Raw genomic sequence first — 12,382 nt, 5'->3', positions numbered from 1 at the left:
AATGGGGCAGGAGCAGCCGGGAAATTCCAAGGTTTTCCCTGTGGGTGAGAGCCAAGAAGAACCCCCTGGATCATCCCCATGGAGACACAGGCGGGATCCGCCCGCCCCTTCCCGTCCCCCAAATCCTGAGGAACCCCAAAATTCCAGAGTGGGGTCAGGAGCCAAAAGCTTTATTTAAAAACAGGTCTCTGTACAGGGGGGAATTCCAGCTGGGAATATTGGGAACAGATCCCGTTACCCACCGGGAAGCAGCAGCGAGGGATGGGGCTGGAGGGGCGGGGATGGATCCCGGATCCATCGGGAAGCGGCTGCAGGGGTGGGACTGGGCTCCGTCCAGATCCCACCCCCAATTCCGGCCGTTTTCCCACTTTTTTTGCCCCCGAGGATGAAGGCGATGGAAGACTTTGCCCATGGATTGGGATCCCCCGGGGTATTGCTGAGCGGAGCCGGGAATTCCCGGGAATTCTGGGATTCAGAGGAGCAGGAGCAGGAGCAGGAGGAGGAGGCGTCCCAGGGTCTCAGAGCTGGGAATTTCCTGGAATTCTCAGGAATTCTGGGATTCAGAGGAGGCGGACGAGGCGTCCCAGGGTCTCGGCCACCTTGACCCGCACGGCCGGGACCGGATCCTGCAGCAGCAGCTTCAGGGCTGGAACCGCAGAGCAGGGATCGGGGTCGGGATTTGGGATTTGGGATCGGGATTTGGGATAGGGATCGGGGTCGGAATCGGGATTGGGATTTGGGATCGGGATTGGGATTTGGGATAGGGATTGGGATTTGGGATCAGGATCGGGATTTGGGATTTGGGATTGGGATTTGGGATTTGGGATTGGGATTTGGGATTTGGGATTTGGGATCAGGATTTGGGATTGGGATTTGGGGTTGGGATTTGGTATTGGGATCGGGATTTGGGATCAGGATCGGGATTTGGGATTGGGATTTGGGATTGGGATCGGGATTTGGGATTGGGATTTGGGATTTGGGATTTGGGATTTGGGATCGGGATCGAGATCGGGGTCGGAATCGGGATTGGGATTTGGGATCAGGATCGGGATTTGGGATTGGGATTTGGGATTGGGATCAGGACTGGAGTCAGGATCAGAATCAAGATTGGGCTCAGGATCAGGATCAGAAACAGGATTGGGATTGGGATCGGAATGAGAATCAGGATTAGAGTCGGGATTGGGATTGGGGTCAGGATTGGGATTGGGATTGGGGTCAGGATTGGGATTGGGATCAGGATCAGGATTGATATCAAAATCAGGATCGGGGTCAGGATCGGGATCAGGATCAGGACCAGGATCAGGAACAGGATTGGGATCAGGATTGGGATCCCCCTGCCCTGGATATTGAAAACTCCAGGAAATCCCAGGAATTCCCACCCTATTCCCACGGCATTCCCATTATTCCCACGGCATTCCCATTATTATTCCCACGGCATTCTCCCTGGATTCCTGCTCTATTCCCATCACATTCCCACGTTTTCCCTGCTGGATTCCCCCTGGAATTTCTCTGCCTCCCCCCGGATCAATTCCCGGCTCCCAGGAGCCGCTCCAGGGTTTGGGAGCGGGGCTTGGGAAAGGTTTTGCTGGGAAAATCCCACGGGATCCACTCCCAACCCAGCCCCAAATTCCCAACACTCCCAGGAGTTTCCAATCCCCCCATCCCACAATTCCCGGTCCCGACGGATTTGCCGGATCTGGGAATTTTTATGGATTTTTTTCCCAAAAAAAAAAAAGAGGATTTTATTCCCATTGTTATCCAGGATTTGAGGACTGACAGGGAAAGATTCCTGGAAAATCCCAGCTCAGCTCCTCCTTTCTCCCTGTTTGTCCGGGGATTTTTTTTTGCGTTTGTTTTTTTTGGTGGGAAGAGCAAAAATTGGAACGAAGTGAAATTTAAATTAAAGGCTTGGGATGAGCCAAAAAAATTAATATTAGCAGCTCGAGATGATCCCCAAAAAAACCCAAAATTAAAGGTAGAGGATGATCCCAAAAAATTAAAATTAAATGTTTGGGATGACCCCACACAAAACCCTAAAGTTGAAAGGAAAAACTCTGGATGATCCCAAAAAAACCCTAAAATTAAAATGAAAGGCTTGAGATGATCCCAAATAATTAAAATTATGGAACGTTCAGGATGATCCCAAATAAATTAAAATGTAAAGGAAAGCCTCTGGATGATCCCAAAAAATTTAAAGGAGAGGCTCGGGATGATCCTAAAAACCTAAAATTAAAATTAAAAGTACAGGATGATCCCCCCCCAAAAAAATTAACAGTCAGGGCTCGGGATTATCCCAAAAAACCCTAAAATTAAAGGTACAGGATGAGCCCAAAAGATTAAAATTAAATGTTTGGGACGAACCCCAAAAAATCCCTACAATTAAAATGAAAGTTTCGGGATGATCCCGAAAAATTCCCAGTAGAGTTTTGGGCTGATCCCAACCCCTCTGAAATTCAAGTGAAACAATGAAAACCTTGGGATGGTCCCAAACAATGGAAGGGGAAGTGAACGGGATTTTCTCGGCCCGAGTTCCTTCTCCACCCCCGTTCCCAAATCCTGGAGCAGCTCCCAGGAGCCGGGATCGCATCCAGGGGTTTTTTGGTTTTTTTTTTTCCCAAGTTTTTTCCTGGTTTCTCCCCCATTTTTGGGGATTTTTCCCCCATTTCTGTCGGGGTCAGAGCCCCCCGCCCCGTCCCTTCCCCAGAATCCCAAAAATTCCCCGAATTCCGGGCGAGCGCCTCCTCCCCCCCCTTTGCTCCTGGAAGGGCCCTCGCAGCCGCTGGAAAAGTGAAATTTTTTCCCTTTTTTAGAGTTTTTTGCGGCTCCCTTGGAAAGGTCGGGAATTTTCCGGGCTCGGCTCCACGGGATGAGGTCAGAGCTGAGAGGGGAAAATAAAAAAAAAAAAATCCCGAAAATGCAGAAAAATGAACTCATGGGGAGCGGGGGAGCCAGGAGGGCCCTTCCCGGGAGGGCTCCTGCAGCCCGAAAAATGGGATTTCCTTTTCCCAAAAATTGGGGGCATTTTTAACTAAAAATGGGATTTTTTTTTTCCCCCTAAAAATGAGGAATTTTGGCCTGAAAAATGGGGTTTTTTCCCCCTAAAAATGGGATTTTTTTTTTCCCTAAAAATAAGGGATTTTTTCCCCAAAAAATTTCGGAATTTTGGCCTGAAAAATGGGATTTTTCCCCCTGAAAATGGGATTTTTTTTCCCTAAAAATGAGGAATTTTGGCCTGAAAAACGGGATTTTTTCTTCTGAAAAAATGGGGGGATTTCTCTCCCTAAAAATGGGATTTTTTTTCCCCTAAAAATGGGGTTTTTTTCCTAAAAATTAAGGATTTTTTCCTTTAAAAATGGGGGGTTTTTTTCCCTAAAAATGAGGAATTTTGGCCTGAAAAATGGGGTTTTTTCCCCCTAAAAATGGGATTTTTTTTCCCAAAAAAATGGGATTTTTCTCCCTAAAAATGAGGGATTTTGGCCTGAAAAATGGGAAAAATTTGGAAAAGTGGAAATTTGGAAATTTTGGAATTCGGGAATCCAGGAATTTGGGAATTCCCACTCACCGGAGATGAGCTGGTCCAGGTCCACCTGCTGGCCCTGCTCCTCGTCCATGTGGAGCACCAGGAACCCTGGAGGGAATTTTGGGATCAGGGACTGAAATATTCCCTAAAAACCCCAAAATTACCCCAAAAAACCCCATCGGGATATCCCAAACCTGAACAAAAACGGCTCAAAACCCTCCAGGAGTGATGCCACCCCCTGGTGACAAAAGCCACCACAGGAGGTGACCGCACCAGGGACAAGTTTGGGGTCACCAGATGCTCCAAGATTCCCCAAAAACCACCCCAAAACCAGCCCAAAATGTCCTAAAACCACCCAAAACCAGCCCAAAATGTCCCAAAACCACCCCAAAACCAGCCCAAAATGTCCTAAAACCACCCCAAAACCAGCCCAGAATGTCCTAAAATCACCCCAAAACCAGCCCAAAATGTCCCAAAACCAGCCCAAAACCACCCCAAAACCAGCCCAAAATGTCCTAAAACCACCCCAAAACCAGCCCAAAATGTCCCAAAACCACCCAAAACCAGCCCAGAATGTCCTAAAATCACCCAAAACCAGCCCAGAATGTCCCAAAACCAGCCCAAAATGTCCTAAAACCACCCCAAAACCAGCCCAGAATGTCCTAAAATCACCCCCAAACCAGCCCAGAATGTCCCAAAACCACCCCAAAACCAGCCCAGAATGTCCCAAAACCAGCCCAGAATGTCCCAAAACCACCCAAAACCAGCCCAGAATGTCCCAAAACCACCCAAAACCAGCCCAAAATGTCCTAAAATCACCCCAAAACCAGACCAGAATGTCCCAAAACCACCCAAAACCAGCCCAAAATGTCCTAAAATCACCCAAAACCAGACCAGAATGTCCTAAAATCACCCCAAAACCAGACCAGAATGTCCCAAAACCACCCAAAACCAGCCCAAAATGTCCTAAAATCACCCCAAAACCGGCCCAAAATGTCCTAAAATCACCCCAAAACCAGCCCAGAATGTCCTAAAACCACCCCAAAACCAGCCCAAAATGTCCTAAAATCACCCCAAAACCAGACCAGAATGTCCTAAAACCACCCCAAAACCAGCCCAAAATGTCCTAAAACCACCCAAAACCAGCCCAGAATGTCCTAAAACCACCCCAAAACCAGCCCAAAATGTCCCAAAACCACCCCAAAACCAGCCCAGAATGTCCTAAAACCACCCCAAAACCAGCCCAAAATGTCCTAAAACCACCCCAAACCAGCCCAAAATGTCCCAAAACCACCCAAAACCAGCCCAGAATGTCCTAAAACCACCCCAAAACCAGCCCAAAATGTCCTAAAATCACCCCAAACCAGCCCAAAATGTCCTAAAACCACCCCAAAACCAGCCCAGAATGTACTAAAATCACCCCAAAACCAGCCCAGAATGTCCCAAAACCACCCAAAACCAGCCCAAAATGTCCTAAAATCACCCCAAAACCAGCCCAAAATGTCCTAAAACCACCCAAAACCAGACCAGAATGTCCTAAAACCACCCAAAACCAGCCCAGAATGTCCCAAAACCACCCAAAACCAGCCCAAAATGTCCTAAAATCACCCCAAAACCAGCCCAAAATGTCCTAAAACCACCCCAAAACCAGCCCAAAATGTCCTAAAACCACCCAAAACCAGCCCAGAATGTCCCAAAACCACCCCAAAACCAGCCCAAAATGTCCTAAAATCACCCCAAAACCAGACCAGAATGTCCTAAAACCACCCCAAAACCAGCCCAAAATGTCCTAAAACCACCCAAAACCAGCCCAGAATGTCCTAAAACCACCCCAAAACCAGCCCAAAATGTCCCAAAACCACCCCAAAACCAGCCCAGAATGTCCTAAAACCACCCCAAAACCAGCCCAAAATGTCCTAAAACCACCCCAAACCAGCCCAAAATGTCCCAAAACCACCCCAAACCAGCCCAGAATGTCCTAAAACCACCCCAAAACCAGCCCAAAATGTCCTAAAATCACCCCAAACCAGCCCAAAATGTCCTAAAACCACCCCAAAACCAGCCCAGAATGTACTAAAATCACCCCAAAACCAGCCCAGAATGTCCCAAAACCACCCAAAACCAGCCCAAAATGTCCTAAAATCACCCCAAAACCAGCCCAAAATGTCCTAAAACCACCCAAAACCAGACCAGAATGTCCTAAAACCACCCAAAACCAGCCCAGAATGTCCCAAAACCACCCAAAACCAGCCCAAAATGTCCTAAAATCACCCCAAAACCAGCCCAAAATGTCCTAAAACCACCCAAAACCAGCCCAGAATGTCCCAAAACCACCCAAAACCAGCCCAAAAACCCCTTGGGGACCTCCAGGGCCGATGTCACCCCTTGGTGACAAAGGCCACCACTGTGACCCCAAGAGGTGACAGGACCTGAGTCCACCTGGGGACAAGTTTGGGGTCACCAGGGACCCCAAAATCTTCAATATCACCCCAAAACCATCCAGGATCACCCCAAAACAACCAAAAGCAGCTAAAGAACCCCTTGGCCACCTGCAGGACCGATGTCACCCCCTGGTGACAAAAGCCACCACTGTGGTGACACCAAGGAGAAGAGGGACCTGAACCTACCAGGGGACAGGTTTGGGGTCACCAGGGACCCCAAAATCCCCCCAGAACGCCCTAAAACCACCCAAAGCCACCCCAAAACCCCTCGGGAGCCTCCAAAGCAATGTCACCTGCTGGTGACAAAAGCCACCAATGTCACCGCAGTGGGTGACAGAACCAGGCAGCACGACTGGGGTCACCAGGGACCCCCAAACTTTCAGAATTACCCCGAAATGACCCAAAGCCGCCCCGAAGGAGCCCAGAGGCGCAGCGGGGACGCCCAGGGCCGATGTCACCGCGCTGGGTGGCGAGGCCAGCGCGGCGTCCCCGCTGTCCCTCACCGGTGAACATGGCCGCCGCCGCCCGCAGCTCCCGCCAGGGGCTCTTGAAGTAGAAGAGGTTGGTGGAGATGAGGCGGCCCAGCAGAGCAGGGTGGCTGCGCATCTGCGGGGACAGCGGCGACATTGGGGACAGCAGGGACAGCGGGGACATTGGGGACACTGGGGACATTGGGGACACTGGGGACATTGGGGACAGCGGGGACAGCGGGGACAGCAGGGACAGCGGGGACACGGGGACATTGGGGACAGCAGGGACATTGGGGACAGCGGGGACAGCGGGGACATTGGGGACAGCAGGGACAGTAGGGACAGTAGGGACATTGGGGACAGCGGGGACAGAGGGGACACGGGGACACTGGGGGTGTTGGGGGCAATGGGGACAGTGGGGACAGTGGGGACATTGGGGACAGCGGGGACAGCGGGGGTGTTGGGGGCAATGGGGACACTGGGGACATTTGGGACATTGGGGACACTGGGGACATTGGGTGGGATTGGGGACAGTGGGGACATTGGGGACAGCAGGGACAGAGGGGACAGCGGGGACATTGGGGGTGTTGGGGGCAATGGGGACATTGGGGGCAATGGGGACATTGGAGACAGTGGAGACATTGGGGACAGGGTGGGATTGGGGACAGAGGGGACATTGGGGACATTGGGGGACAGTGGGGACATTGGGGATGTTGGGGTAGAAGGGACATTGGGGACACAGGGGGCAATGGGGACATTGGGGACAGCGGAGACACTGGGGACATTGGGGACATTGGGGACAGTGGGGACATTGGGGACAGCAGGGAGAGTGGGCACATTGGGGACACTGGGGGATTGGGGACAGCAGGGACATTGGGGACATTGGGGACAGTGTGGGATTGGGGACAGTGGGGACATTGGGGACAGCAGGGACAGCGGGGACATGGGGGACAGCAGGGACATTGGGGACAGTGGGGACATTGGGGCAGTGTGGGATTGGGGACAGAGGGGACAGCAGGGACAGAGGGGACACTGTGGACAGTGCAGCCAGCAGGGAAGTGTGGGACACTGGGGACATTCCCATGCAGGGATTGGGGACATTGGGGACATTGAGATCATTCGGGACACTGGAGGACAGGGGACACTGGGGATGTTGGGGACACTGGGGATGTTGGGGACACTGGGGACACTGGGAGGACTGGGGGGATGTTGGAATATGGGACATGGGGGACACTCCGGACACGCAGGGAAATGGGAAAACCCCGAGGCCCCACGGTGTCCCCAACCCAATCCCAATCCCACCCCCACATTCCCAATCCCAATGTCCCAAATTCCCAATATCCCAATGTCCCAATGTCCCAAATTCCCAATATCCCAATGTCCCAATGTCCCAATATCCCCAAATCCCCATGTCCCAATATCCCAATATCCCAACATCCCAATATCCCAATGTCCCAATGTCCCAATATCCCAATATCCCAACATCCCAATATCCCAATGTCCCAATGTCCCAACGTCCCAATATCCCAACATCCCAATATCCCAATGTCCCAACGTCCCAATATCCCAATGTCCCAACGTCCCAATGTCCCAACATCCCAATATCCCAATATCCCAATGTCCCAACGTCCCAATATCCCAATGTCCCAATATCCCAATGTCCCAACGTCCCAATATCCCAATGTCCCAATGTCCCAACATTCCAATATCCCAATATCCCAATATCCCAACATCCCAATATCCCAATGTCCCAATGTCCCAATGTCCCAATATCCCAATGTCCCAACGTCCCAATATCCCAATATCCCCATGTCCCAACGTCCCAATGTCCCAACATCCCAATATCCCAATGTCCCAATATCCCAATGTCCCAACGTCCCAATATCCCAATATCCCAGTATCCCAGTATCCCAATATCCCAATATCCCAATGTCCCCATATCCCAAATTCCCAATATCCCAATATCCCAATGTCCCAATATCCCAATATCCCAATGTCCCAATATCTCCAAATCCCAATGTCCCAATATCCCAGTATCCCACTATCCCAATATCCCAATGTCCCAAATTCCCGATATCCCAATGTCCCAATATCCCAACATCCCAACGTCCCAACATCCCAATATCCCAATATCCCAATGTCCCCATGTCCCAATGTCCCACTATCCCAATATCCCAATATCCCAATGTCCCAAATTCCCAATGTCCCCGTGCTGTCCCCATGATGTCGCACCAGGAACTTGGCGGCGTCGTTGATGAACTCCCCGTAGTGCAGCCCCCGCACATCCCAATGTCCCAATATCCCAATATCCCCATGTCCCAATGTCCCACTATCCCAATATCCCAAATTCCCAATGTCCCAGTGTCCCAACGTCCCAATGATGTCCCAGTGATGTCGCACCAGAACTTGGCGGCGTCGTTGATGAACTCCCCGTAGTGCAGCCCCTGCTCTTCCCCATGTCCCGATATCCCAACATACCAATATCCCAATATCCCAAATTCCCAATATCCCCGTGCTGTCGCACCAGGAACTTGGCGGCGTCGTTGATGAACTCCCCGTAGTGCAGCCCCCGCTCCTCCCGCAGGTGATTCCCGAACATTTCCCGGAGCCCCTCGCAGCCCAGGCTGGGCCCGCACATCCTCAGCGCGAACTTGCAGGCCTGGAGAGCCGGGAAAGCCGGGAATTCGCCGTGGGTGGGGGATCCCGCCGGGCCTCAGGGAGCCCCGGGGGTTCCCGGCAATCCCACCTTGACCACGTCGGGCTGGGGGTCCTGCAGGTGCAGCAGGAGCGTCACGAGCCCGTTGAGGATCTGCTCCGAGAAAACCTCGGAGTCGGAGCGGCTGAAGCGGGACAGGTTCCCGAAGAGGAGGATGGAGGAGTGCCGGAGCTCGGCGTGCTCCTGGGAAAACGGGGAACACGGGAATCACGGGGGGAAATCCCATGGATCCCATCCTGGGATCCCCAAATCCCACCCTGGGATCCCAAAATCGCCACCTTGCCATTCCCACCTTTCCCACCCTGGGATCCCCAAATCCCACCCTGGGATCCCAAAATCGCCACCTTGCCATTCCCACCTTTCCCACCCTGGGATCCCCAAATCCCACCCTGGGATCCCAAAATCGCCACCTTGCCATTCCCACCTTTCCCACCCTGGGATCCCCAAATCCCACCCTGGGATCCCAAAATCGCCACCTTGCCATTCCCACCTTTCCCACCCTGGGATCCCCAAATCCCACCCTGGGATCCCAAAATCGCCACCTTGCCATTCCCACCTTTCCCACCCTGGGATCCCCAAATCCCACCCTGGGATCCCACCATTCCCAATCACGATAATCCCACCATTCCCAATCCTAGGATCCCCAAATCCTATCCTGGGATCCCAAAATCACCACCTTGCCATTCCCACCTTTCCCATCCTGGGATCCCCAAATCCCACCCTGGGATCCCCAAATCCCATCCTGGGATCCCAAAATCGCCACCTTGCCATTCCCACCTTTCCCATCCTGGGATCCCCAAATCCCACCCTGGGATCCCACCATTCCCAATCATGGTAATCCTACCATTGCCATCCTGGGATCCCCAAATCCCTGTGCTCTGATCCCACCATTCCCATCCCGTTTTTCCCACCATCCCAATCCTGGTTGTCCCCCAAGCCTGGGGCCAATCCCAGTGGGAAAATCCCAATGGGACAATTCCAATGGGGAAAACCCAACGGGAAAATCTCAATGGGCCAATCCCAACAGGAAAAATCCTGATGGACCAATCCCAATGGGACAATTCCAAGGGGAAAATCCCAAAGGACGAATCCCAGCGGACCAATCCCAGTGGACCAATCCCAGTGGGACAATCCCAGTGGGACAATCCCAATGGGCCAATCCCAACAGGAAAATCCCGATGGAAAAATCCCAACGGGAAAATCCCAGTGGGCCAATCCCAATGGGGAAATCCTGATGGAAAAATCCCGGTGGGACAATTCCAATGGGGAAAACCCAACGGGAAAATCCCGGTGGGAAAAACCCAACGGGCCAATCCCAACGGGCCAATCCCAACGGGGAAAACCCCAACGGGCCAATCCCAACGGGAAAATCCCGATGGACCAATCCCAGTGGGACCCTCAGCCCAGCACTGGAGCACGGATGAAGATCCAGCCGAAACCCCATCCCGAGGAGAAACCCGGGATGGGAACACCCCACATCCGGGATGGACCCAACGCCGTTCCCGACTCCGGGAATTGCGGGCGGGCTGCTCACGCTGTCGAAGAAGGGCCGGATGCGGATGGCGACGCGGAGCAGCGTGGATTGCACGTCCCGCTCTTCCAGGTGATCCAGGATTTTGGAGAGGCTGGACATGGCCTCCAGCGCCAGCAGATTGTTGGGATCGTCCTTGTCGTCCATGCCGTTGACCATGGAGGCCAGCAGCTGCGAGCCGTGCCTCCGGATCTGCCAGGAAAACCGGGATCGCGGCCGGGGAAAACCGGGATCGCAGAGGGAAAACCGGGATCGCAGAGGGAAAACCAGGATCGCAGCCGGGGAAACCAGGATCGCAGCCAGGAAAACCGGGATCACAGAGGGAAAACCGGGATCGCAGCCGGGGAAACCGGGATCGCAGCCGGGAAAACCGGGATCGCAGCCAGGAAAACCGGGATCGCAGCCAGGAAAACCGGGATCGCAGCCGGGGAAACCGGGATCGCAGAGCCCCGGGAGGGCGGGGGGGATTGTCCCAGAGAAAAGTGGGATTGAAGGGATCCAGGGGGATCCAGGGCAGGATCTGCTGCCAGGGACAAAGGGAAGGGCCTGGAGTTGGGATTTTTGGGAATATTCCAAACTGGAATTGCAGGCAGACAGGTTTGGTGGGTTCGTGGTTGGGAATGGGGGAATTCTCAGGGGCAGCTGAAGGAGCTGTTGGGGCTCATCCCAGAGGAAACTGAGATGAAAGGGATCCAAAGGGATCCAGGGGGATCCAGGGCGGGATCTGTTCCCAGGGAATGGGACAGGACCCAGGGAAAGGCCTCAGGTTGGGATTGTCGGGAATGTTCCCCTGGAATTTGGTGGAATTCTGGGATTTGGGGCTTGGGGAAGCAGGGCAGGGACTGAGGCTGAGGATTCCCGGGAGAAGCTGGGAAAAGGGGCCGATCCCAGCTGGAATTCCTGCGGCTCTGGGAAACGTTCCTGGGGATCCCTGGAAAATGGGGCTGTGGAAAGGCTCCGGCACTGCCCGGGATTCCTGGGAATGGCTCCAGAAAACTTCCCGGGAGCCGCTGAGGGATTTTAAGGATTCGGAGCCTCCTGGTGCATCCCAATCCCTGGAGCTTCCTCTCCATCCCACAAAAAACTCATCCCAACATTTTGGAGGGAATCCATTCCCAGTGCCCCTCCAAATCCCCAATCCCACCTGTTCCGGGGATCCCGAGGCCACGTTGCCGAGCCCGCGGAGCGCCAGGACGCGCACCAGGAGGCAGGAATCCTTCTCCAGAGCCGTCAGCGCGTCCAGGAGCGGCTCCAGCAGGAGCAGGTCGTTCACCACGTTGTGGTTGAGGAGCTGGAGAAGGGAAAAAAACCTCGGGATAGGCCGGGAAAAATCCCCCTGGATCGATGAGGGGGGAGCTCATGGATGGATGGATGGAGGGATCCGTGGATGGATTCACAGATGGATTCATGGATGGATCCATGGGTTGGATGGATCCATGGATGGATCCATGGATGGATCCATAGATAGATTCATGGATGGATCCATGGGTTGGATGGAACCATGGATAGATCCATAGATGGATCCATGAATGGATCCATGGATGATGGATGGATGGATGAGGGATGGATAGATGGATGGATGGATGGATGGATGGATGATGGATGGATGGATGGATGGATGGATGGATGGATGGATGGATGATGGATGGATGATGGATGGATGGATGGATGGATGGATGATGGATGATGGATGGATGGATGATG

At 53.1% G+C, this 12,382-nt stretch overlaps 1 protein-coding gene across 1 annotated transcript in view; it reads right to left on the bottom strand.

Moving 5' to 3' along the window:
- Positions 1-149: 149 nt before the first annotated feature.
- LOC118701295 (maestro heat-like repeat-containing protein family member 1) overlaps positions 150-12,382 on the bottom strand; it is a 20,221-nt gene continuing 7,988 nt past the window's right edge. The window contains exons 3-9 of the mRNA XM_036405929.2: positions 11,823-11,969; positions 10,682-10,870; positions 9,178-9,330; positions 8,956-9,090; positions 6,465-6,567; positions 3,563-3,628; positions 150-646 (exon numbers count right to left, since the gene is read on the bottom strand). Coding sequence (XP_036261822.1) covers positions 561-646; positions 3,563-3,628; positions 6,465-6,567; positions 8,956-9,090; positions 9,178-9,330; positions 10,682-10,870; positions 11,823-11,969 — 879 coding nt within the window. The 3' untranslated portion in view covers positions 150-560. The remainder of the gene's footprint in view (positions 647-3,562; positions 3,629-6,464; positions 6,568-8,955; positions 9,091-9,177; positions 9,331-10,681; positions 10,871-11,822; positions 11,970-12,382) is intronic.

The sequence above is a fragment of the Molothrus ater genome, unplaced genomic scaffold (assembly GCF_012460135.2).
Source record: "Molothrus ater isolate BHLD 08-10-18 breed brown headed cowbird unplaced genomic scaffold, BPBGC_Mater_1.1 matUn_MA564, whole genome shotgun sequence".
In the NCBI taxonomy this organism is placed as follows: Eukaryota; Metazoa; Chordata; class Aves; order Passeriformes; family Icteridae; genus Molothrus; species Molothrus ater.
Note: the sequence above shows the minus strand (reverse complement) of the source record. Positions and strands in the feature narration are given on the sequence as shown.